Below are 27,655 nucleotides of genomic sequence, written 5' to 3' on the forward strand. Positions count from 1 at the left end.
CAAGGCGTCATCAACAACACGTGCGAGCTGCACATGTGCTCGAGGTCGTTACCCGGTGTGGAGGAGCTCTGCGGCCACCCCACCCCGACGAGCCCTGGTAGTGGAACCCCGGGTCGTGGCCACCGACATCACTGCCGCCTCCCCACATGCCGATCTCGGCCTCGTCTTCGTCCCAGCTCGAGCCTCGCGGCCCCCCGGTACCTCCGGGGCGGGGGCCACCTCCTGGGCCTTCCCAACCATCACGTCGCATCCTGGGTCCTGGAAGAGAAAAATTTAAAGATTTTTGTTTTGTTTAAGTCGCACCCCATCACCGATAACATAAACCATGTAACATTGTAAGTTGAAACTCCCAAAATGTGCATTCACTTATAAAAATCTTGAAATTAGTGGAGCAGGCTTGAGGCTCAATGTTGAGACTCAGGGCCACAAAGGGGGTTTCGCGATCGGAATCTCGATTGAGACTCAGCTTCAGGACAGCAGGTTCTAGGCTATGGAGTGGGCATGCACAAATTAAGAATTATGGCTTCATTCCAGAGACAAGGCATCTGGCGTTCTCTCATCCCCCCACGGCACAACACGCTTCTCTCGAAGTGCTCTTTTCCCAGTTATTTCTGCATTCTATAAAATGTGTCCCAGGTTACATCGTCCACATTGTTCTTCATATGAGCATTTAAGCCTCCCTTGCTGATGAGTTCTATGAAATATATCAGACAAAACAATGATCCTGGTTATGTTGTCAGAAGTATTTAACATTTTCTCTCATGGTACCCAAGAAGTGTGCATCACAAATGTCACCCAGAAATGAGGTATCAGGATGCTCGGGGCATTGAAGTGCAAACTGCAGTGGATAACCACCACACCTCATGGTCTTAGTAGAGAACTCGAGTTAACTCGCACGCCTTTTACGTGGCGGTGTGTAATCGCTCACACGACTCTGCTTTGGTATGGGTTCGGATTCAAACCAAAAAAATGATCATGCCATTGTTAGTGGCAACCAAACCCATAACCATCCAAATATTAGCCCCAATCAAGCAGTCAAACCTTTCTTTAAAAATAAAAAAAATTGGCCAATCAGATTTGCTGTTTAACCATTTGCACTATCGTTATTAGCCCAAGCCGAATGGTAACAATGACCTGGCACCATGACTTAGCCCCTTTCATTTTCCCTCACTCTTCATTACACAGGAAGGGGGTGTCGTGCAGTGTGGGGTATTACCTGCGCCAGGAATAGGCGAGCGCCGCTGTTGGTCCTGCTTGGCACCACCCGGCAGCCCGGCCTCCCCACGGCCTCCCCACATGTTAACCGGCTTATAGTTGTAGGCGTCTGGGTCACCCCAGGCAGACGTCCCGTCGTCCACCGCAGGCCGGCGTCGTAGAGAATCTGCCGGTGACTCCTCCCAGCTGCCGGGGGGCCTCCAGGTGCCCCCCTCCACCTCCCCCCAGCCCTGGCCTGAGGGACTGTTCCCCATACCCACGCCGCTGGGGATGACACCTCCACCGCCACCCAGGACCTCGCGGTCTTCCCCTCCATCCCAAACACCGCCGCCGCCGCGGCCACCGCCACCGCCGCCGCCGCCACCTTGCCGGTTCTCCCAGTCCTGAGCCCAGTTCCCAGAGGGAGTGGAAGTGGGGCCAGATGCACCCCAGCCGGGCCGCTGCTGCCGACCTCTGGCTCCGTAGACACTCGCCGCGACTGTCTTAGACTCCGAGTCCCAACTAGGGCTGTCACGGCTATTACCACCACTGATCGCACCAGGGTAGCCACCACCGCCACCACGGCCACCACCGCCATTTCCTCCTGTCCATCCACCCCGTTCACCTCGCTCACCCCGCCAATTGTTCTCCTCCCAGGCAGGACCCCTTCCGCTCCCGCCTCCCTCATCCCAACCACCCCCGGTCCCACCAGCATGGCCCAGAGTGCCTGATGGGCCCTCATCCGGGCTTTTCCAGCTGCCTGCGTCCTGTTGGCTCCTCTGCAGCTCCTCGGCTTCCCAGGCAGCGTTCTGCTTCACAGGGGTCTGACCCCAGCCCAGGTTAGAGAGCACGCGGGGGTCATAGTCCCGGGAGGGCACCAGCGCATCGGAGGGTTGTTCCGCCGCCGTCACCGACCCCACTTCCTCGCCAGGTTCTTTGCCCTGCACGATACCGGCCGGGCCCGGCTCTGAAGCCCAGCCCTGACCGGGCCATGCGGCAGCCGTGCCCTCCGCTTTTACCTGCGTCCCTTCCCCCTCTGGCTTCACGTTGCCATTATCATCATCATCGTCGTCATCTTCATCGCTGCCATCCCCCTGTCCAGTAGCGCTGAATGGCTGTTGCTGCTGCTGACTCCAGGGGGTGGTGGCGGAGCTGGCTTCTGTTGCCCCCCAGCCTGAGCTTAGCTCGGCCTCACTGCCCGGGCGCCAGGACGATGGACCAGGCCCCTCGACGCCATCTAAGCCACGAGCCTGTGGCCTTTCCCACGCATCGCTAGAGAAGAGCCGCCCAGGCCCGTCTGGCCGGCCCTTCTCTCGGTGCTCATTGCGTCCATTGAGGCTGTAGCCATGGCGACTACTGAACCCAGTGGGGGCCGTCCACATGGCAGGGTCAGAGGGACCGGCATCGGCGGAATCCCATGCATCCCAGTGGCCCATGTCACTGCGCCCCTCCATAGCGACGCGCTCCGAGGTCACTGTCGCCGACGCTGTGGACGTCGTGGTAACAGCTGTTGTGGTGTCGGCCGGAACCGGCTGCCGCTTGCCGTCTCCGGGTGCCGTCGCGTCTTGGGGAGAGAGGGCCGGCCAGGCCTCACGGTCCGAGCCGTCCACGATCACAGACTCCCAGACGGCGCGCAGGCTGGGCTCCCCCTCCCCCTGGGATGACAGGGAGGACGGGGACCCCCACGGGGGCGAGCCCTCGCGCTGGGAGCCGCCGCTACCCTGGCTCAGCCCTGCAGCGTGCACCATGCAGGAGGGATGGGGGGCGACAGAGAGAGGGAACAGGCACCGCCGTTAGCTACGGCGACTGGAGAAAGGCAGTCAGCGCCATCACGAGCTCACGCTGCTCATGGTGAGAGGCGGAGCCAGGTCAGGGCTGCTGGGACTGATGAGCGCCACTTTCGCCGGCCCTTCATGGGCGCCGAACAACGCCCAAGCTCAATTTTTTTTATTTCTCGTGTTGACTAAAGAAAATGCTCCCTCACTATCATGGCCTGAATGAGTTGATTTAGCCAGGGCCTTGCCATACTTCTTTCAAACACGAGACATATCCTCCCACCCAATCCAGCATAAACTCACTTCTGTTCGCGGGTTTGTTTAATTCCAATTTTTGGTAAAATCAGGATTTGGTAGCGTCATAGCCAAGCAAGGCAATTGTGGCTGAACGCAGTGTGGACCTCGCCATCAGGAGCGTACCCATACCACCCCGTCTCCGAAACAACGTGCGGCACACGTTACGCAACCACCGTACTCGCCTTGCACCGAAAGCATTTTCTTCATGTATCCACAAAACAAAAACAATTACCACCAGAAAAATAATGAAAACGATAATAATTCCATGATCCTCTATGTACTTTTCTTGACTTAAATTAAAAATTAGGGTAGCGGACAGTGCCGCAACAAGGAGAGCGGCTGTGCAAGAACACAGCGGCCATCTTAACTGCGAGAGCGATCGCTTTGCGGCTCGGCGACATGATCCACTGCCGGAATCCGGCACACGGCAAATAAAAACACGACGACATCAAACGAAAGAAAATAAAACAAAAAAAAAATTCAAGAAAATATTAAATGCCTCTCCATAAACTCCGGCACGTACATAAGAAGGGCGAGCGGGCGAGCAGCCGGGCGAGCAAGCAACCGGATAAGCGAGCGGCGCAGTTCGAATCGGACACGGAGACGCAAAGAGAAAGAGGGAAAAATGGCCGGGCAGGAGGAGAGCCAGCGCGCAGACGCGAGTCCACACATACCGCGATTCTTCCAGAAGATCCTGTGCCAGGACGGGGCCTACAGATCCTGGGTGTCCCGTGCCAGCCGCCTCTCCCCCCCCTCCCCCCCCACTCCCCTTTTTTATCCTCCCACTTTATTGGGGAGGTGCATTTATGAATGCGGTGGGGGTCGCAGTCCCCCAAACCGGGCGGCCAAAATCCCGTCACCCGGAGCTGGCGCGATCCAACATGGCCGCACGCAGCTTGCATGCAGACGGCACCAAGCAAAAGCAGCCACGTCGTGTGCGAAACCGCACGCGCACGTACACGCACGCACACGCGCACGCGCACAGACACACACATGCAGCATGCCCCGTCCCTGCGCTCTGCCGTGCTGACGGCTTGCCAAAGAGTCGCCCGAATCGGCGTGCAGGCAGGGAGGGAGCAATCGTGACCGGGAAAAGAGGATGGCGGTGCACTGCAAAAGGGACGGCGAGCGAGTCTGGATAAAACCAGGGCGAGCCAGGGAGCATAGCGTACGCTCACCAGCACGGTTAAGTGCCGCCAGGCGCAAGCCTACACCGCGGCGCTAGCTGCTGCGACAGCGCCCCCTCCTCTCCGCCCCCGGTCTCCTCTACCTCTCGTGGAAAACAGAGCTCCTATTCCCCTTGACGGGGCCTTCCTAACCCGGCCAAACCACAGCGCTTGGCAGCAGGCTCAGACTCTACCTAAAAAAAACCGCTTCCTCTACCCTGTTTGGATGAAATAAAACGTAAACAAGAAACAAAAACAGGGCCAAGAAAATAAATCCAAAATAATGGAAAACATCACAAACAACCGCGGCCGCCCCCCCCCACCCCTGCTCGCTGCCCAATTCCGTGAAACAACAAGCATGGAAGCAGACGTAAAGGCGAGACGCACGCACGCACACAAGCGGACGGGCGGACACACACCCGCCGGCGCCCTCGCCCCTCCAGTCCCAGGCCGTTTAGCAGGGAGCGTTCGTTCCCTTTTGAAAGGCGGCCAAGGATATTAGCGTCTCCCGTCAGCTGCTGGGGCCCGTACAGTCACGGCCGCGTCCCGGCCGAGAGCCCGCTGACGGCAGAAAGCACACTGTACATTCCGCCGCCAGCTCAATCGCAACTAGAGCAGCTTGGGAAGTAATCGCGGGGTTGGAGGGTGGGGACGCCCAGCGTGAGCGGGGGGGGGGGGGCATGGGGGGGGCCGGGGCGGTAAGGTTTGGCAGGCACGGGGTGGCAGCAGCAGCTTTTAAAAATGCAGGAGCACGCACTGGGAGCGTTGGCAGTCACGATGGACTGGCAGCAATGCCAACTCGAGCTCGGCGCCCACACCCCACCCCTCGCCTGCCCCATTTCACCCCCTCCCCCCCTTTGCCAATCTGCCATGCACGCTGAAACAAGCAGGCAGAGACAACTCACATACGCACAAACAGACACACGCATTGATACACACATGGATACACATGCGTGCGTGCGCACACACACAGGCATACAAGGGCGCACGCACACGCGCATAGACACATGCACAAATCGGCAAGCAGGCCAACGAGCACACACGTACGAAGACCCGCGTGCCAACACGCCGTGTGTGTGGTTCATGAAATAATTAACACGGTGGCGAGCTAATTAAGAGGAGCAGACGGAAAGGGCCTCCACGGAAGGACAAGGCCATGAAGGGGGCCCCCTGTATGGCCCCGCGCATCCACGCTGTTGTCACGATGTCTGCGTCATCGTGTGACGGGCACGGCTACATGCATCACGATGTCTTCATCCACCGCCATCGCGAGGAAAATTAGGACGGCACCAAAAATCATCCAGCACTGGGCATCGCTAGTATTTGACATTTTGTTTTTACCCAAATGGGCACCTGCTCGCAAAAATGATCACTTTGTAAAATTTTATTTGCAAACTTTTTTTTAAAGGAAATAAAACAGCTTCGATTTGGTGTGTTTTTTTTCTTTCTGGGGGATGAAGGCTGACTGCCTCAGCAGCCTAGGCCCAGAGCCCAGCTCTAAAATAAACCCTTTAAAGGAAAGACAGTGGGGGATTTGTGGGTGGGGTCCTGACAGGCCACCTGGCTGCCGTCGATGCCACCCTCACACCTCATTCCCTGTTTTTACCCCACCAGGATATAGCAGGCAGAATGCTGCCTAAGACAACACCTACGGGTGCCAGGCAGCAAGGATGCAGAGAATCTGGCAGCAAAGATGCTGCCCTAAAGTCACACCTTGACTCCTCCCACCAAGCCGTGCTCCAGCCGCCAGCAAGCGAGACACTGCAGCCACCGCGAATGCCGTTGCTGTGGCAACCAGAACGTCCGTAGACAGGAGCGCAACCCCAGTGAGTGGTGATAAGGTGCGAGGGTTTGAATGGGCGGCAAAGTTAGAGGAAGCACGGATACCACTACAAATGCCCTGATGCCCCCAGAACGGCCACTGTGAACCTCGATGAAAGCCAAATCACCACACCCTGCCCACCAGTGTGATGTCACCACCGGCTCAAACCTCCCAGCAGTCCATTTTGGTGTTCACAGCTAAATGTAGCCCTGCGTCCTTTAATTATGCAATGATGAAAAAAAAACATCTCACTTTGTACCTATGCACTCAAGTCTACGTCCCAGGCTGTCCATCACGAGTTTATCGTTCATTTATGATAAGAAAACAACTGTAAAAAATGCAATCAGGTGCTTCACCATAGCACTGCACTGATGTAAATACAATGGCAATGTATAATGTGTGCCGTGATAAAAGTGATGTCACTACATAAGCCATGAGGCGGCTTTACAACATCATTCACCTTCGCCAGTCACTATCATGACAGCATTGGGGAGGCCTTGGCCTGGTGGTGTCTCGTGCAACATAAATGGCCTAGTCAAGGGTTCCACTGAACTACCACCAGTGCAGAACCTCACTGGCGCCTGTCAATTACTCACAGCCTCATTGACACATTCTTGAGATTCTCAGGTTAAACCAGGGATGAATTCTCCTGGTTTTTGGCTCTATTTAGACAGTTGCAATAGCTCATCGCGTCCTTGATTTCAACACTTGTCAAATCTTGCTGGTTTTACCAAAGTGGGGTAGTGTGCAGGTGAAACCTGTGGCATAGCCTCTCGTGGCTATAATGCTCATCATGCTCTGTATCAGTAAACCGCTATTGGTACAAACGATTTGTACATGCAAAATAACTGTGCACATTTTTGATGTGCACGATTTTATATTTGGGATTTTGGGGGCGAAGGAAAAAGCTCAGGATGGCCTTACAATGTCTATGTAGAGTCGTCATCGTCGACTTTCCAGCAGACGGCACCCGTTTGTAGCCAGAAATTAATCCTTGCCTGGTATGCAGGAGATCAGGGGTTCGGACCCGACTCTGACACCTGTATATTTGGAATTTGCATGTTCTCCCCGTGGTCGCGTGGATTTTGTTTTTCAACAGGTCCTCCGGTTTTTCCCTCCACATTTAGAAATATGCATTGAGATTATTTAGATTAATTTGCTGCTATAAATGTCCATATGATAAGCCACTTTGTTGAGCTATAGTTTTGTGACCAGGTCGCTTTTGAAAAATAAGTTAATACCTCAGTGGTGTTTGCCTGATAGGATGGAGATGGTTTAATTGTATTTGTTTCCTTTCTTGTACTGTACTTTGCACTACTATCATGTTTTTGTATTGTTTGTGGCAGTAACAGTGCCGACGTTGTTAAGACTGAACAATCATATTGGTGTGTGGTAATGTTTAAGGGGGGGGGGGGGGGGTGAGCTCGCAAGAGGCAGCGGTGAGGATGGAGATGCACCTCACACCATGGAGCCTCTGATTCAGAGATGGATGCCGGTCTCACATGTGCGTGCGCGAGTGAAGAAGGCAACTGGTATTTCAAGGCATACACAACCCAAAGCAAGCTCTCAACTTGCTGATACAAACCTCGGTAATGTGTGAACCTAACCCTTGTACTCGACTTCTATCACATGACACCCATTGTGGTCCGCGCTCCTACCCCACCGCCGCCTGCCAACCAGGCTTCCACCCGCAGCCTTGCCGTGCACGGGGGCTCTGCACAAGGTCAATGCGTGGCCAACGAGGCCCCATGGGGCATCTGGGTTAGCCCAGAGTGTAAAAGCAGACAGGTGCGGACTGTGATGCACGTACGGGAGAGGAGGGGAATTGATTTCCCTCTGACCAGACTAAACGGATGACAGCAGCGAGCATTGCAGACGAAGACGCTGTGGCAAAGTTCCTGGCTGTCTGGCAAGTTTGAAGCTTCGTTAAGGAAAAAAAATCCTTTAAAGTTACAGACAGGTGCTTCATTGTAGGATCGAGCAACGTCACTCTTGCACAGTTTAATGTTAATGCAGTGGATAGCACTATCGCAGCATAACCGCATGGCCAAATGTCAAAGTCAAGTCTATCGTCTCGTGAATGAAGATTTAAGGGTGCATTGTGTGTCCACAAGTGCTGCTGGTTATTTTGGATTGCATCTTCATGTAAATGGGTCGGGGTGGTTTCACTTTAATAAGACACATGGGGGCGATGTACCGCACGAACAAGGCCAAGTCGAGGTTTCCACTCACGTGCATACGTCTCCAGGTACAGAGAGCCAGGATGAGTCTTTCGGCCTTGAAAAACTTTTGAAGCACAGGTCTATCGCGTATTTTGTGTAAATAAAAATTGGATTGCATAAATGCCAGTTTGTAACCAATATGGTTTCGGACATTTTGCAGCCCTTGCAATGCAATTAACAGTCTCTACCAAGTATTGGGATACAGCAATCCATTTGATTTGAATGCTCTTCTAGAACCTGGAGAGGTAACGATCGCCAATTGTATACGTGTATGGATTTTAAAAGATCAATTCTTACATAACTGATTATACTCATGTATCATGAGCTGAAGAAGAATCGATCTTCATCAATAAATTGACCCATCCACATAACCATATTTACACACACGTACGCACCCACGTATACAAATGTGTGCACAGTTACACGAATATTTCAACGAACATCCAGCAGTAGAGAACCCAAGGCGTTGTGACGGAGAGGCGGGTACGGCGAGGTGGAGTACAAAAACACTCGCCCTCACTTCATTCAAACCTTCAATCCCTCCCTCCCTATCCCGTTTTCCTTTCTTTACAACCCTTACGCGTGACTGCACTTGTATTTTTACAGCTCGACAAATGCACGTCATGACGGCGCGTGTCTGGGGGCGATGCGGGGTGGGGGGGCGAGAGACGACGAGACGTCTGAGCAAGAGCGTCGATGCAAACCGCTTCGTCGCCTTTAATGGCGGCAGCGGCTTGTGCATTATCCCTTGAGCAAATAGGTCACTGCTGTCGAGTCGTGTGAAAATTTGCCTCGTGTTGTTGTCTGGTGTCTGGCTGGTTAATCCGTGAGAACCACTTCTAACAAGGGGGGGGGATGGGGGAGGTTACAGTAAGAGTGCACGACACAAATAAATAAAGGCGCAGTGGAAGACAGAGGGAGGTAATTAAAGCGGAGTGTAGAATGGCAGAGCGAAGACTTACCAGCCTGGGTTGACGAATGGGATCCTGCGTCTCGGATTGGAGCCATCGCTGTTCCTGCACAAATGCACACACAAGCATCCGTATGGAAGGAAAAGCACACAAAGAAATGTACAAACGTATGTGCACACAAGCATATGAGCAGGCATGCATGCGCAGAGGACAAGCATGAAAATAGACCCATAAAAATACGCAAACACACATATGCATACAATCGGACACGCAGATACAATTGCCCTTATAAACACGCACGAATGCATTCGCAGAACTTGGCTATTAATGTTAACACCAAACATACCCTTTGCCTCATTACATTCAATGCTGCAATTTGAATAAATAATCTTTAAAAAAATGCAACACAAATCATAATGTTCACATGCAAGCATACGCACTGACACACACACACAAAGGCACACCAGAGAGCACACTTCCCATTTACATACACGCACATATACAAAAACACAGCAAACACGCGGGACAAACTACAATGGGTGCACCAGCCAAACCACCATTCCAGTACGCGAGCAATCATTAACCCCTCTGTGCTCTGCTAACGAGTGACAGGAACGCCGGCGCACCTTGGTGAATAGGGAGCCTGGCCACTCGGGCTTCACCGCACGCCCCTCGCCGTTCTTCGTCGCTGCCCGCGGCTTGCCCAACAGCGTCCCGGGCCTGTGGCACCAGTGTCACGCCACGGTCCGCTCCGCGTTCTTGCGCCGCTGCAGCAGGCAGTGGAGCAGCGGAGTCGGACGGCGCCCAGTCACGCTGCCCTCCTCCTGTCCCTTTGCCACCCCCTGCCAGCGCCGCTCTCGGCTGCTTGTCTGGGACTCCAGACGGCGCCTTGGCATCGCCACGCCCGACCCCCGGGTCGCGGCCTCGCTCAGGGTCGCTGGCTCCGGCCGTCACTGCTGCATGCGACACGCAGGCACCAGCGGTGGGTTACAGTACAAGCAAGTGCACGCCATGATCCGGACACTGAAAAAGCAGGCTCCCAAAGGCACCGTCTGATGCGAGGTGAGCAGCACTGCCACAAGCTCTGCTGAGCAGGAGAGAGTTGAAATTGACCCAATTTAGATGTTTGTCTTTTTTGAAGTTTTATTTTTATTCGTCCTATCGGTGTCATGAGATAAAGTGTATGTATAAATATTTTTCACATTGCTCCACGCTCATAGAATGACCGGCAGAAAAAGACACCGCAGAATTGCTTCAGAGATCTCTTCGAGTGACCTTTTTTAATGCATACACTAGAGGGTGCACTTTCCCACACACCTAACAAGAGAAAGAAATGGCAGACAATCCAATATATTTTAATTCTCACAACTGGAATGATTGGCAAATTGAAAAAAATACATTAAGTGTGATTTGTTTTTGTTCCAATGACCCGACTATCAACTCGCTAAACTGGAGAACAACAGCTTCCTGTATTGAATCCACAATTCTGGCGGTGGCAGCTCAGCTCTAACGTCCAAGTGACGCAAATTTTACGTACAAATCTACAATATAAGAACCACGTTTTTTATGTTTCATCCTCTGTGATGTTAATTGAACGAGTAGGTAATTATGTGCCAACATTACAGCCCAAAGCCAATTATATTTACAATTAGGTTCAGCAAAAGTGTCTCCTGGCTCAAACAAAATACTGCACATATTTCAAGTAATTACATTTGTAGAGCAAACCCATAGCAATTCAAATTTGGCAAATACCATACTGAGTGCTCTTCTTCCCATGAGCTGTATATAGAGGATAGGTGTGTTTAAGTAGAACAAAAAATATCACCACATTCATCACTGCCCTTTGACAGGAAAACATAATACACCAATGCTTTGTGTAGTGACCCTTCAGAATGATGAATGTGCCAGTTTGTTTTATTTGAGCCTGTGCACAACTGCCAACACAGCCTCTTTAATATATATATATTTTTTGTTACGGGTGCTTACATTTGTGAACAGCACAAATTATACTTGTGTGTGCAATTAAAACTTGTCCTCAACATCCAATGTGAAGGTAAGTGCACTGCTCTATGAATCCGGCGAGCCGAGTTGGTTTTTCGGCCACGGCAAACATCAGTGGCAAGTGATATCCGTAGTTGTCCCCGCTTTAGAAACCTACCCGGACCAGCGAGAAAAATGTATATGTGGTGAGTTATTTTCATGACGAACATGGCATGAGAATACCTTCATTCAGCAGTGGACTGATGTCTGGACATTATTTATAATATCTTTGAAGGTCAATAACCTCCCCTCTGCAGCATTATCACCGTTGGGAACTTTAATGGAGCACTTCATTACGATCTATCTAATAATAAAGACAACCCCGTGTTTAAAAATACCGTCCGGACAAAAAAATTGTGTTAAAAATACAGCAGGTGATTTTTTTTATTGGCTACTAATGCGATTCATTTATCTTTTATGCATGCCAGTGCAAGTCAAGTTTTTTCCAAGAAAATCATTCGGACGAATGACAATATCGCCACCTGAAGACCAAACCAAACTTAAAACAGACATCAATGCGAGTCTCCAGACACACATTAGCTGCTGTACACTTCTAAAAAGTCCTAAGGTTTTCTGCAACACCAAAGCCCTCACCATAAACTGTCTTTGCCAAGGTCACGTAAAGGTGTCACCACACATCACTTTATTTGTTCTGCCAGATGCCATATTTGTGGCACATCTGACCTTCAACCGTCTGCTCTTACCATATTCCAACATCTGACTTAAGGTCTTCCCCTTGGTCAGTGACCTCTGCTGGGTGCCACTGCCATGCCAGTCTCAGTAACTTGCCTTCTCCACCCTGCACAAGTGCCCCACCCATCACAGCCTCCTTATCCTGATTATATCTGCAACAGTTTCTTGCCACGTTCCATAAAAAACACTTCCATGTTGTTTACAACGTTACTCCATGACAATTTAGGCATCCTCCACATCAAAGCAACTGACCCATATAGCAAAATGGACACTACTTTTGCATAAAACATCTACCTTAACACTTAATCTGAATTTTTTTTCCAAACCAGTCTTTGTCGTCACGAGTTGTTTTTGTCAGATTCCAACCAACAGTCGATAGACTAATCAAGGAGATTGGTAAATGCTACAAGCGGCTAGCGCCACAAGGGTCCACCGTACCTGCTGCACTACTCATGCCTCCTCGTTGACCGCTCAACCCAGGCCTCAAGGACGTTTGGTGTCCCCGCAAGCCTTGCCGCTACCCTCCACCGGAACAGCGCCGGGATGAAGTGAGATGCTAGTGGTCCGAATGAAGATGCGGCATGGTCGGAGGCATGGTGCAAAGAACATAGAATAAGTGATGGTGGGAAAACAATTAGTTTGTAAAAAAATTAGCATGTATTGCGCACCCAACATTTGTCCGGCTTGGCCTCTTAATGCTCAACAGCGTGGGCAACACCTACAACAGGAGCATGTGGAGGGTTCAGGTAGATGCGAGAAGTTGTGATGAGGAAGAGTTGGTGGGAGGTACGGCGCCTGGAAAATCAAGCAGACAAAGCAAGACTCCGAGAAGATAGACTGGGGCAGTGCTCAAAGAGCCGCAGTGAAACGGCAGCGACCCAAGCAAGTACAATATCGATAATGATGTACAGTAGTCACTCGGTTAACAGTTGGATCGGTTAATGGTTTTTCGGTTAACGTTTCGCCTTCCAGAGGAACCCATGGTTGACTAACGTAAACAAAAATATTTTACGGTCATGTTTACGTTATGCACGCGGGCGCCAATTTCGTCCAATCCGAGCCCTCGCAAGTGGGGCCGAGCCATGCCCTCGGCCAATCAGCAATGCCCATTTATGAGCGTTTAGACGACTGGCTTTGTTTACATTATGGATTTCTGTTTTGGCAGTGGAAACAGCTCTCTTGCAGACTATGATTTTTACTTATTTTTCAACTTATAAGTGAATTCGATTAACAACTATTTAGGTTAACAGTAGTTTTTGTGCAACGTATTAAAAAACGCTGAGGTACTATTGTATTCCCATACCAGCTAGGCTTATAATAACTCACCACCTCAACTGAAATCAATCCTTGGGCTCACAACACGTGCATCGAAATGTGCACGTGACCAGCGAATATTTATAATTGTGCAAAAATTCGTAAATTTCTCCTTGAAGTCAAACGGAACAAACAAGTACAATAAACAGGTATAAATTAGACTGTCATTGAGAATCTTGAAAATGCATCAAATGGAAGGGTGTTACATGTCTAACATTCGCTCAACCGCATCATTTAACAATTTACTTTCACACCAGTAAGAGTTCACCCATTACCCATGCTGCAAAAAGGGATGACACACCAAATGCCATCTAATTTTAATAAAACGAATCAATCTAAATCCTGATTGGAAAGACTGAATGATATGAAAACAAACTTGAGCACACAGTTTGGAGTCAGAAACAGCTGGAGAGAAGCCATGCATACATTTTCACTAGGTCACAAACTCACATTGTACAGCAATATGCATATACCTGCACAGCAGGACACAAGCAAGCGCCAGTACATTCAAGCTAGTCAAATATGCCCTGTATAGCCTTTAACAGACTTGAGGAAAGTGCTGTTAGCGACCACCTATGAAGGACGTCATGGCAAACAAGGGGGTAGAGGGTGGCCAGAACCACGCCCGACCACCTTTGTCTCCCCAGTGGCGATGTTTACACACCGCACTAGGTACTCATTTGAGGCTGAGCGGCCCTAGAGGAGGCCGAGGACCAGTTCAGATATTTGTCACTGGCGTTGACCGTGAGCGGGAATCAAACTCGGGTTGCTGGTTTATAGTGCAACGCGCTAATCGTTACACTACCGCTCAAACTAGAACACACATATACCACGACACTAAAACCACCAGCGCATATGCACCTGTAGTCAGCGGCATAAAACACCAAGTAAAATTGCCACTGATTTAAATAGTAGTCGAGGGAACTTTTCACTTAATTTGGTTTATACAACCAGGCTATGGTCGTAAAGAGACATTATGCAGACACACACCGTTGCACAACAGCGCATTCTGCCGAAAAAACCCAAGCTGCAATTAAGCAGCATGCACAAACACACACCAGGTCAGGTACATGCGTGATAACACAAGCACGTAACCTTAGCTGTCATACTTCAGCGTTCAAACTCAGCAGAGCCTAACGAACAAACTTTCCATCAAAACGTCAACATATAACCACCCCAGCCATGCAGAACGTTGTCAAACCCGCGATGAACACAGTGAAAATGCATGGAGAGATGCTAAGACTCCAGACACTCACGCCGAGATGCTGACTACATGCAGCTGCGCAAAACCCAGGAGAGGGTCATGAGCGGTCACTGGGAAACAGGCAACCGCTGTTGAGCTCGTCGCTTAGGAAACGCAGCTGTTACCAGGACGAGGTGAAGATGGTGACGGCACAGGTTGCCGTGCCCCCCACCGCCAGGCAAATAAGGCAGTGGGGGGGTGTTACTGCACCGCACAGAGTAGAAACACCACCTGATTCCAGAGGCATCATGCAGGGGGCTTTGCAATGTCTGCATATGGATGTGGCCGAGGCTGCCAGAAGGGGGGTTAAAGTTGGTTTCATCTTCTCTTACGACAAGTAGGTCAAAACACATAGGGCTTTCACAATTGTCATTGTATGAAGGGCAGCTGCAAGTCACTAATCCATGTGCAATTGCTAAACAAAATTGGACAAGATGAACATCTTGCTGCCTACGTAGTCCAGAACTCCCCTTTCCTCAGCCATCTGTGCATTGGACTCCCTGCCACTGTTCAAGTCCAATCCTGAATGTTTTCCTCTGCCTATGACTTACCTATTTCGGTGTAATATAATACCTCCTACAGCTTCGTTCGTATATTGAAACTTCATATATTTAATAACTTATACCTTTAGTACTATGAGGATGCAATTCCCAACCTTCGTAGCATACTATTTCATACGATAAAAACTTCGTAACTTACCATTCATATTGTAAACAAAAACTATTTATAATTAAAATAAGTTATATTGTACTATATTACAATTTACATAAATAAAATAAATCTAAGACATTTTTATTCTCATTTACATAGTACCAGAGATCGGCAAATGTATGATTTATTTCGTGATTTCAGTGTTTATTTATTATTTAAATGCATATTTCCTATAAAACTATAATAAAGCAAAGTCTGTTTTTACTCAAACTTCATACATCGAATATTCGCATATCGAGGTATTACTGTATAAAATATAAATGCTGTTTCTGTAAAAGTGGTGGCATTTTGATGCAATATATTCACATCAGTCATGACAAATAGGCCAGAAGAGATGGCCATTTGCCTAATGCTGCCGACGTCTTGGAGACATCACTGCATTGTCACCAAAAAAATCCCCAACAGATACAATTACGTGAAATGGGGAATCCTTAAGATACATTTTCCATTCAGCATAATTCAAAGCAGCACAAGATAGGGGAAAAAAACGAAATCACTGTGAAATTTTTGCAACCAACCGCAGTTGATTATCGTGAAGAGGGCTTGCCGTTGCCAACAGTTGCTTTGTATTTCGGCCCTCAGTACCTCGATTAAACTATGGATTGTAATCTCTACATAAGAGCCATTGCCCAAAACCTCAAGGCAATGTTAATGGATAAAGAACTCCTGCCAACAAAGTCTAACATTGTAATTTGCAAATGACAAAAAAATACACATTCAAAATCAAACAGCGATACACACTGCCGCACACGACACCTCCCATCTGGCAGCTCTCGCTGGCTATAAATAGTAAGGGCAGTGTTCACTCGCAAGCTCCACCGCTCTACTGGACCCACATTTGTGTTTGTTGGATCAGAACAGAGGGTGCTGCAGCCAAGAAGATCCAGTGCTTTGCAGGAGGTGGGGGGGGATAGTAGACATCTCCCTCTGTGCCCGAGACCACCAGCTTTGCAGGTGGCCAGTAGATGGCAATAAAGCAAGCAGACGACCAATCTAGCTATGCTTTTATCAAGGTGTTTCCTTCATGAGGGTCGACCCCCTTTGGATAGTTGGTTAACTGCGTTTGGAAGTAAAGTACTGTACCATGTTTCGTAAGGCGGAAGGAAACCTTGGGGTTTGGAAAAAAGTCATATCAAAATCCAGCCACAGCTCAGTAGTCTATTTATATTGGCTCAAGGCACCAGCTGTAAAAGACAATGTTACTCTACCCATACAGATTCAACCTTGATTTGAAGCTTTCGTGACTGCAGGAATCCATACTCTTTGGTTCTTTCGGTAAAGTCACGTAGGTAGAAAAATAAAACAAAATAAAATAATACATCATGACGTTTCGATCGCAACACAAGCGGTCGTCCTCAGGCAGAAAAAATAATCCAGCAGTAGAACTGCTGAACCAGCGAGAGAGCTGTCACAACAAGGTTATATATGCTTGCCCATCGCCACATATATAACCTTGACAAAACGGGCTGAAAATTATGTTTGTACTACTCCGATAACTCGCACAAACAAAATCAACAAGAAATTTCTCAAACATCCAAATGTCAGGGCTCTCGTGAAAAGCCTCCATACAGTGAGGTCTCCATGGAGTTGCCAGGCCCCAGAACCTGCCTCTGAAAAGTGACTGTAGCAAAACTTCACCACCAAATTTACCATCAGCGTTGTAAATCCACCACTGCCTTTACTCCCCGCAAACACCACACAACCAGTCAGCTCGTCCTTGACCCGACGTCAAACATGGCCACTGTTCCTGATGCAGATGCCCAATCATTACAGCAGTGCATTACCACAGTGAGCCCAATATAATAAAGCAGACGAAAGGCATTAAAGAGTATCATCCCACCATATGGTCGTAGGTGTTCCCCTTGGTCACCGGATACTTGGGAGACCATTCCAAATTCCCATATCTGCAACGAGTCCTCCACAAGCCTGCACTGTCTCCTACCCAGTGCAACCTTATTTTCCTTAATAATCTCATATTGTCTAAACAGCATGCCACCACTGTCCCGGTGTTATGGGCCAAACCCTACTTTTGAATGTCATCTCCACTTAAAAAAAAAAAGACGTGTTAATAACAGTGAGTTTTCATGGCTACTGTTATCCATGTCTCCCTGAAGCAGCGATGAGTCTCAACCACGCGCCCCAAGTGGTTGAGTAAAGCACACGTAGGTCGGCTCCGATTTTACTTGGGAATGGAGGCTGCTGAAACCGAAGTGCTGGTGGTGGTGGGGGGCGAGCAAGTAGCCCGGGCACCCCCCGCCCGTTTTAGACGCTACCCGGGGTATTTTTATAGGCGAGTAACTGCCGGGTACAATTAAAAGTCCTGGATACGCCGCTTTCCATTACACGTGTGGTGTTTGGTTTGCAAGGAGAATCACTAACTGAACACGTGTCGTATAACGCCCAGGTATGGTTTTGATGGCCTTCCAACACGATAAGGGAGTTCTTTGACCGTGCTTTATTACGCTGGTCAGTGAGTGTTTCTGAAAAGGGGGGTGAGTGGGGGGAACGACATGCGATTTGAGTATTTGGTTGCTGTAAATGTCCACGTGATGATAAGCCACTTCGTTGAGCTTATCATATGCGGCCAGGTTGCTTCTGAAAAATAACTGTTTAGTTGAGCGGGCCTTACCTGGTAAAATTAACAGTTTAGTTTCTTATGGTGGGATCATAGAAAGTACAATGTATGTTGCTGCCCTGCCCTCTGCTGACCAGCACGTAGAACAGCCCCGAAACCGCCTATGACATATCTGGCGTGTGTGTTGGTCGCCCATCTCGGCTCAAACCACTAACGTTGTGAACAAATACTGGTTCACGCCAAGAAACACACAAACACACAAAACCTCAACGACCGTTGCAGTGGGCACTGTACACAACCACAGCATGAGGAAAGCTGGGATTTGTATGGTTACGGCGAGTCACGGCCAGAGAGAGCAAGCAGTTTTTGGATTAGGAGGACCAAGGCTTAGTGGTGGTAGATCTCGGGCTAGATATAAAATGGTTGGGTTGTGTGTGTAGCCTCACGCTCTCTACCCGTAGTCAGAACCCACGTTGTTACTGGTAGGGCAATAGCGGGTGTTACGAGTGTTAGAGGTACGGCTAATAAACACGGAGTTAAAGATGTGAGTTCCTACCAAACATTGGGTTTGCGTGACAGGTAGAGTTCAGGGTTCGAGGTAACGTATTAAGCCTGTCAATTTTTTTTACCATGAGACGTTACAGTAGGGTAGATCAATAGGGTGGAACAGTGTTAACTAGCGCTTGTGCATCACAGAAAAAATGTATTGGTTTAATTACCCAACTCGGACGCCTTTCTGTGTGGAGTTTATAAATTATCCGCCTGTTCTGCATGGGTTTCCTCTCGACGCAAAAAAACACCATCAGAATGTAATTGGTATTGGATCAAACGTCCCAAAGCTAAAATATACCTGCAAATTACTCAATTGTGAACACATTCTTGCGGAGGGAGCTGGTAGGAGCGTTGGGTTGCTCGGTCAATGGCCTGCAGGGTCAAAGGCGGCATGGTGTATTCCGCAAATATGCCCGACTGTGAGGGCGGGCACAAGCCGGCGTGAGTAGGTTAAACGTTGAGTTTTATAAGGACACCACGGGGTGACCAGCCCCTCTCCACCCACCCAGCCCCTACCCACCCAGCCCCTCCCCACCCAGCCCCACCCCTCCCCACCCAGCCCCTCCCCACCCAGCCCCTCCCCACCCAGCCCCTCCCCACCCAGTTCCTCCCTCCACGACGGACGGACACAATAATCCCCTGTGGGCTGGTGTAACCAAGTTCCTACCAGTATTATATACAGCAACAATCATACCCGTCTGGGAAAACTTGGCAAGACCCTCATGACAAAATAACATTGATTCTCAGGCTTTCCCGAGTAAACAAAACGTAATAAAACAAAAACGAACAATCATTATCGTTATTTAGTGCACGTGTTCTATTTAGTGTTGGAATTATGTTTATGAGTCCACAATATCGTTGTTTCGTAAATTCTAATGCAATAATTTAATCGCGTAATTTTCGCCGCACGTTACAGTTTTTTGCAATGTGTGATATTGCTTTGGAGCTTATACTTTGCGACCACTTTAACGGCCTGTCATTAATCGAATTAAAACACTTGCGTTTTCACGATGCGATCACTCTCATCGCTGTGCACTTTCCGTGATGCTGAAGTTACTCGTTTTGAAAACGCAGAGGGGCAACCCCGAGGGAGGCGAGGGCACAAAGCTCCCTCCCTCCTCCCCTAGCGATGTCAACATTCGCGACGACGACGCCTGGGATATCCTGGCACGACACAACACGTGTGTGTCCCGTGTTTGTGTCCCTAAATCCATCGGCTCCACCGTCTACAGCGCCACGCTCACAGATAGGAGACAGGGGGGGGGGGGGGGTTAAAGTTTACATAACACGTGCACTGTACGCAACACTGTACCGTGGTAAACACAGCCGCGGTGATGCCAGAATCCCCGCCTCCCGCCGCCTCTCCCTCTGCTCCTGCTTTCTCTCCCTCTCTCCCGTCTCTCCTTTGCGCTCCTCTTCCCCCACGCGTCTGTCTCCAACCTCCTTCTCCTCTTCCTCCGCCTCTACACGACGCTAATTCTACACCACCACCACCTCCTCCTCCTCCTGCCCTGAGGCCACAAAATGGAGGCCGCGACCTTTCCTCGCCAAATCTCGCGAGAAGGAAGCGGGGGGAGGGGGCGGGGTAGGGGGGAGGGGGCGGGGTAGGGGGGGAGGGGGCGGGGTAGGGGGCGGGGCTCTCACTCACCCTACCCCCGCCCCTCTCCCATCCCGCGTCTCACACACCCACCCCCACCTTCCCCCATGACACCCAATTCGACCAATCAGCGAAGGGTACTGGGGGAGAAGTCATGGGAGGGGCCTCAACCAGCCGCCACTCAAAGCGGACCAATCAGAGAAGCGAGAACGATGAAGAGGACAGAAGTCACGCCCACTGTCCAGTGCGACCAATCACAACCGAGTCGTGGCAACACCGAGGGGCTTTGCTGGTTAAGACTGTAAATGTTCAACTAAAGACAATGAATATTCTTGGTTCTTTCGGTAAAGTCACGTAGAAGGGAAACAATAAAAGAATAAAAATATTAAACATATATTTATAATTTTATTTAATTAAATATTAGGCGTATGTTTATTATTTTATTGTTTCCCTTCTACGCGACTTTACCGAAAGAACCAAGATTATGAATCCCTGCAGTCACGAAAGCTTTAAATCTAAATTTAAAGACAATGCGTTTATTTTTGTTGTTTTAAAATTACGCGGTTCAAAAATCGTTCTGATAGGTCCCTGGGCTCGGTGACCACAAGCCATAATTCGACATTCACCAACCGAGGACTCCTTATTTAATAACGCAAGAACATCGATTCAGATTGTCGCACGCAGCTCTCACGACCACAAAGACAAAGCTCCCCCGTGCAGCCTTGACAGACTGCTGGGGGAAGAGTGCAATTAACAAGCACCTATCTCTATGAAGGCCGGCCCCCGGCACATGAGAGCAGGTTGGGGGTAGCCAACACCACGCCCTAGGTGGCAATGTTTAACATATCGCACAAGGTAACTCATTTGCGGCTGAGTCGACCTAGGGTTTGGATAATCTCGTCACTTTTGTTGGCCGTGAGCGGGAATCGAAGACGGATGGTCAGTTTCGTAGATGGGCGCGCTAACCAATACATTACCGCTCAACACACAACCATAAATGACAACAATCGCCATTCGCCACAAAGTGGCGGTGATGTCACACCACGACGCTTGTGCCAGGCTAGGTGCACTTTAAGGCCACGTGAAGTGTCGAACATCCGCTGGCAGGTCACGGGACGGACCTAGGTGGTGCCAAGGGTTGATTGACTGAGATGAGACTGGCCGATGCACCACCTGTGCCCCCTACTGTGCCAACTTGCTGCGCTTTAGCCACCCGGCGCTCCGCTCGTTGTTGTGAGCGTCGCTCCTCTGCCCTCCGTTGTTGCTGGAGGGCGACTGCCTCCAACTGCCCAGTAGCGTCCTTCAAGAGCCTCCTCCACAGAGGCCAATCTTGACACGGCTGGTGCCAGTCATAGGCAAGTCCACATCCTCTCGCGTACCACATCACTCCATCCCTTCTCTAACCATAAACACACACACCCCCATATAGTCTAGCGGACCCATACAAATAAAATAAAGTGTCAGATCGCACCCCTACGCCCAGCCAATCAGACAATGAGTTGGCAAGCGAATTGCAGGTGCACGATAACGCTCTCTTATCTTGAAAACGTGGGCGTGGAGGCGATTTTGTTGTTGTTGCTTGACCGCAATTGGTGTTTGAGAAATAGATGAACATTCGTTGATGACGGGAAGCAGCGCACATTGACATAGATTCCAAGGAACTGTTTGTGGGTGTAGAGAAGACTTGACAGATCCATTCCTGTCGACCCAAACGGTTTACCCGTATTGTTATATGTACAGGGAAATTGAGTTCAGGTCCATTCGGCGTACAGCCGTTTCAAAGCGGGTAGATTTTTTTTTGTCTATTTGTGTTTCTCCCTTGTGATGGGACTTTGTAGGATGAACGTCGAGATTTATAAGGGCACGGGTGATCAATAAGGTCTGAATTGGTCTGTAATAAGGTAGGCACTGATAAGGGGTTGACAGGTACGAGTTGGCCAGGCGACATCTGGGCTGGACGGATTGACAAGAAACAGAGATTGAGGCGCTATGTCCAAAACTCGTCGTCCCCCACTGTTGCAATAATTCTAAATGCAGATACTGTGTGTAGAGCAGAGAGGCGGCCACCCACATGCACATATCGCTTATGCCAAAATACTGCGGGAAAAATTAAGGCACTGGCAGCTATAAACGCAAGCGCCGTCCCCCCCATTTAGCAGTGCAGGCCATGCACGGATGAGGGCCAGTGCTGCTAGCGAGGACCTATTTAGGCCAGCACGGCGCCATGGTGCATCTAGCACCACGCTTAGCCGTCTTTGTCTCCCCAATGCTGATATTTGCACACTGAACAAGGTACTTATTTTAAGGCCGAGTTAACCTAGGACAAAGCCAAGTCCCGTTGCACATGCCACTGATGTTATTCGTGGGAGACAGCCAGGTTACAAGGATTGCAGCACTGAGGATGAAACCACAAAGACAAATATCCTCCGCATAGCCTGAAGAGACTGTTGGGGCAAGTGCTGTTCGGGAGACCCTATGAAGATCAGCACCGTACACGAGAGAGTCATGTGGCCAGCACCACGCCCAGCCACATTTGTCTTCCTCGTCCTGATACACACCGCACCAGGTATACATTTGAGGTTGAGTCGACCTAGGTCAGGACCACTACCACACACATGCCCCGTTTAGCCTTGTAAACCTTTGGGGCATATGTTGTCAATGAGAACCTATTAAGTCTGACACAGCACAAGACATTAGAGAGTTGTGCATCCACAAAAATCCATGAACAAATTGTGTCATGCACTTAACAAAAACACTACACCATACTTGTAGAATTGCAACAATAGAGACTCCTGTTTAGCCTTTAAGACTGTCAGGCCGAGTGCTGTTTGTGAGCAACTACCGAGACAAAATAAAAACAAAGGTCCCCCGAATATCCTCAACAGACTTTTGGGACAAGTGCTCTTAACAAGCACCTATGAAGGTCGGCACAGCACGTAAGGGGGTGGGGGTTGGCCAGCACTATGCACGGCCGCATTTGTCTCCCGAGTGGCGATGTTTTAAATATTGCACCAAACACTGAGCAGTCAGCACGACCGCTCCCGACACTATAGTAAACGCACGCGTCCACTCACTCACACACAAATGCTTGTGACCCCGAGAAACAGGGTCGTGATTGAAGCGAGCACGTGCAGTGGCGCATGTCCGCTCCACGTGAGACGGCATCAACTAAAACTTGTGACACTGCGACGAAAATAAACACAAATTCCCTCCAGAACCGGTACCCGCGCCTGTGAAACCGGTTGCAACGCGAGGTTGCCCCGGGAAGCGAAAGGTCTCAGCAAGTCGGTTTCCTTTTCAAATCGGTTCTCAGACAAAAACATAATTCGGCGAGATTTATATAGAACCAGGCGAGGGCGCGGCTGAGACGTACGTGACATGTGGCGCGGAACTAACTCAAGAGTTGAAGCGTCTCCCTGCTCAAAAGAGCAAAAAGGAGGTTTGCTCGCAGCCGCTGCCACTGCTGGAAATTCCACAGTTGCCATCAACACAAAGCAGTGATCGTTTTATCGACCCCGGAAGCAATGATGGGCCAAGTCAATCCCCGACAGCGATTTTGACTTGTAACCTTGCAAATGTGCGTCAGTCACCCTAATTGTAGCACAAACCAAACGGGATACACTTGCGTAATCAATAGTTATTTCCATCCATTTGTCAATTCACTGCTGGATAAAAGGCCCTCCCAGCAATGTCGATCATGACAATTGTTTGGCTATTCTTCACCACGCTGGTCAGTCTAGTTTTACATATATCACATGTCATTGATGAAATCCATGGCCATGAATCAAACTAATTTTTACTGGATTTCATAAAACTATACTGTTACTACGGCAAAAATAAACAGCACAAAAGATAATCATAGAAAGCAACATAGGAATACGCATAAAACAAGTGCTGTACTATAGAATTTATTAAATAATCAATTGACTCTGTCCCGATGACAAGATCTGGGCTATAGCCCCCAGGAGTAGAGATTCAGTTTAAGGATTGACCCAGAAGTAACTTTAAACCAGGCACGTATGGGGCTGCTGTGTCTAGGTTAGACTTAAGGCCAGGGCTAAACTCAGGCGCAACCTTAAACCTTACTTGAGGCTTTAGCTGGACTCGGCCGTAATCCTAATCTTGATTAACTTGACACATTGGGTTAGGTGTTAAGGTGTACCTATAACTTGGTTTATTCACGTGAGCAAGAAGGCTCATCCTCCTTGAGTGGGAATCTTGGCCAAATACAAAGTTACATTCAAACCTAAAATCCTGCCCTCACAATGACAACTGATCTCACTTAAACATTGCGCAAAACTTAAAATATAAAAAAGTGACAAGTTGAGCACATTTTAATCGTCCATCATTCAAAGTCTACGTCGATCGCAGCGAACCCAATCTCCCCCCGCCACTCCTCTAAACTCAGGAGCACAGCGTTCAGGACTTCTGTCCGCGGAGTTTCTGTACACCCCCCCCATGCCATGTTACGATTTGTTCTCCACTCGGCAACTCAACCGCGACTCGTGCCCAACCACACTTTACCACAACCGCATGTTTGGGGGAAGACTACACACGTGGTCACCTGTGACCAGGTGTGAACACAGGTGTCGACTCACCTCTCAGTGCATCCTCACCTGCGGCCTAGGGACGGGGAGTGGGGGCGACACACGAGACAATCGGCGGTTAGACAGCTCACATGCGTGTGCAGGTGAGTGAGCGAATGAGTGCAGGTGAGTGAATGAATGCATGTGTGCAAGTGATTAGGTGAGTTGAGTGTAGGTGTGAGTGCATGCATGCAGGCGAGCAGGTGAAGATGAATGGGTTGTGGGTGGGTGGATATGTGCAGGTACGTGTATGTACAGGTGAGTACGTGGGAGAGGAGGTGTGTGTAGTTGCATACATGGGCAGGTGATTGTGTGCAGGTGTGCACATGCAGATGAGTACATGTGCTTGGTGAGTGAGTATAGATAAGTGCAGGAGAATGCTGGCGAGTGTTTGCAGGTAAATAAATGGAGGCAGGTGTGTGCAGATGCATACATGTTCAGGCAAATAAGCATATGAACAATCGCTCATATATACGTGTAAGAGTGCGTCTGTCTGTGTCTGCGCGTGCGTTGGGTGCTTGTGCATACTTACCGCCCTTTGCGAGCAGCCGCCCTTCTTCCTGTGTCGCTCTTCCTGTTTCTTTTTCTTCTTTTCTTCCATCAACTGCTCGTCGCGCTCCGTCCCCGTGTCATGGGATCGCCTGTGGGGACGGGGGGGGGGGACAGAAGGGAGAGTGGTGGGGGGAGAGTGGAGGACAGGAGGCAGGGGGGTGAGGCACATGTACATGTCAGCCCTGCCTGTAGCAAACCCTGTCTGGATGAGAAACTTCAAAAACAATACAACATAAAAAAAACAGTTTGCTATAATAAGACCCCGCCCGGAGCAGTGTGGTGAAGCACAATCAACACAACCGCCATGTGTCACAGTAGACGACAATTTCACTGCAATTCAACCGAGTGGATTTTATGGGTGCGTGTATATAAAACGAAAACAAAAATACCCCGTATTGCCTCAAGATACTTTTTGGCAAGTGATGAGCACCTATGAAGGTCGGAACAGCACACGAGGGGGTGGGTGGCCTACACCACTCCCGGCTGTCTTTGTCTCCCCAGTGCTGATAAATATCGCACGAGATACTCATTTGAGACTGAGTCGACCTAGGATAGGCCTAGGACTGGTACAGTTAACCGACACTAGTGCTGGCTGTGAGCGGGAATTGAACTCGGGTCGCTAAACTGGACATGTCCACACTTATTCTTGTAGACTCTTATGGCAAATAGTTTGCAAGCACCTACTCAGAGGCCGACACAGCACATGACGGGGTGGTGTTACTAACACCACCCCGCCATGCAACACCTGGCAATATTCGTCTCCCTACTGCTGACATTGACACACTTGCACTCGTTACTCACTTGAGGGGTAGCCCAGCCAAGATGCTGATCCCATGTAACACTGGTGGGGGTGTGTGGCGAGGAACGTAGCCCTGGGTAGTAGCCAGGATCGTAACGCAGGCATGCGAACTTATCCACCGCCGCCTCCCTTGTTTATACGTATTATACACAAACTCGCCACGCACCGTCGTGTCACGCGAGCAAGTGTTCCGTCGTTGGGTAACGTTGGACTGCGGGATCTTCACACCGAGTACCCTGGACCCGGCTTGCCGTGCTTGTGTAAACCTCTCCGGAAGTGTCGACACCCTCCTCGAGATTCAAATCTCGTCTCTTCTCACTCCTCTCCGCCCTTTGCAGAAACACTCGACGCCGATGTTTGATGACCATCGCACACCAGCAACAAAACCTGCACGCTGCTCATCCTTCTGCTGCTGATGTTACCCTTGCAACTGATTTTTCTGCTGCTGCTTCTGCAGCTACCTCTGCTGCTATCCCTGCTCCGACTGTGGCTACCGTAATTGTTGCCGATTTCACTGCTGCTTCTGATGCTGCCGCTACTATCCAGGCTACTGCTGCCTCTACTCCAACTACCTCGGATGCTGCTACAGGATTTGCGATTTCTATAACTGCTGCTCCCTCTGCTACTCCTCTGTTGCTGCTGTTGTTAATGCCGTTGCGGCCCTCTGTTTCCTGTTGTAAGTGCAAGTTGCTAAGAGACGTTTCCTCGTTTGAACGAGGTGCCGCTCTCTCTCTCTCTCACCCAGCTACCCTGGGTTAGTGTCAGCAGGAGGGCAAACGTTATCGTAAAGGCTATGGTCAGTACGATGGTTCGTGTTGGAGTTAGCAGGAACATAAAGAGTCCTTAGCGTTAAGCCGAGGGTTAGTGTTTAGATTAATGTAAAAACTAGGGTGAGTGTTAGAGCCAGTGTTAGCATTAAGCCTAAGATTAGTGTTGTCATCAGTATAAAGACTAGGGCTAGTGTTAGAGCTAGATACAGGGCCAGGCAACTGGATAGGATATGCGGCACCTATGTTCGTGACTCGCCATTCCCTCATCGCCATTCCCCCCTTCCTCGCTCCCCCTCCCTGCCCACCCCCCCTCCTGCCGAAGTCGAACCACACACTCAGACCCCTGCGGGGGCCCCCTTCCTGCTGCGTTTTTCGCCAAAACAACGCCGGCCATCTCAGCATGGCCCGCCTCATCCCAGGCAGGTCCGACGGCTGCCCCATTCAGCCCTCCCACGGGGGGCCGTCGACCCCCTGAGCCGAGCAAGCGAGACCTAAAATACCAGTTCTGCGAGGTCGTGACGACAGCCGCAAAAAAACCAAACAAGGGCTCCTAACTGAACAGCCACATCAACAGAAAGGCCGGCCACTCTTGAGTCTTCCATTACACGTTCAAATTAGAGTTTTAACTAAGCAAACCATTACCCTGCCATGTGCCGATCTCCTTCCACGTGTTGAACCTTCGATAGGCTTTAAACTACCACGGGCTGACCTTACCACTTGTTGACCCTGCCATGCACGTTGCTAGATCTGCTGTGCAGGAGAGGTGTGTTGACTCTCAATGTACTCCCCAAGTTAAACAAATTATGAAGCAAAAGTTCAAGTGCATCAATGCTCAA

The 27,655-nt window shown here is 49.8% G+C and overlaps 1 protein-coding gene across 8 annotated transcripts in view; it reads right to left on the minus strand.

Annotated features, from left to right (window-relative positions):
- Positions 1 to 27,655, minus strand: part of LOC133347983 (trinucleotide repeat-containing gene 6B protein-like) — a 51,419-nt gene that overhangs the window by 12,770 nt on the left and 10,994 nt on the right. For 5 of the 8 annotated variants that reach the window (XM_061560751.1, XM_061560753.1, XM_061560755.1 and 2 more), the window contains exons 2-7: positions 25,231 to 25,339; positions 24,711 to 24,735; positions 10,014 to 10,343; positions 9,439 to 9,492; positions 1,217 to 2,926; positions 53 to 258 (exon numbers count right to left, since the gene is read on the minus strand). In XM_061560751.1, the coding sequence (XP_061416735.1) occupies positions 53 to 258; positions 1,217 to 2,926; positions 9,439 to 9,492; positions 10,014 to 10,343; positions 24,711 to 24,735; positions 25,231 to 25,299 (2,394 nt within the window). In that variant the 5' untranslated portion in view covers positions 25,300 to 25,339. Of the gene's footprint in view, positions 1 to 52; positions 259 to 1,216; positions 2,927 to 3,940; positions 4,012 to 9,438; positions 9,493 to 10,013; positions 10,344 to 24,710; positions 24,736 to 25,230; positions 25,340 to 26,215; positions 27,083 to 27,655 lie in introns of those variants that run through there. The other 3 variants (XM_061560749.1, XM_061560752.1, XM_061560756.1) reach the window with 3 other exon arrangements.

Source organism: Lethenteron reissneri, chromosome 26 (assembly GCF_015708825.2).
Source record: "Lethenteron reissneri isolate LAM-NWPU_2019-01 chromosome 26, ASM1570882v1, whole genome shotgun sequence".
Lineage (NCBI taxonomy): Eukaryota > Metazoa > Chordata > Hyperoartia > Petromyzontiformes > Petromyzontidae > Lethenteron > Lethenteron reissneri.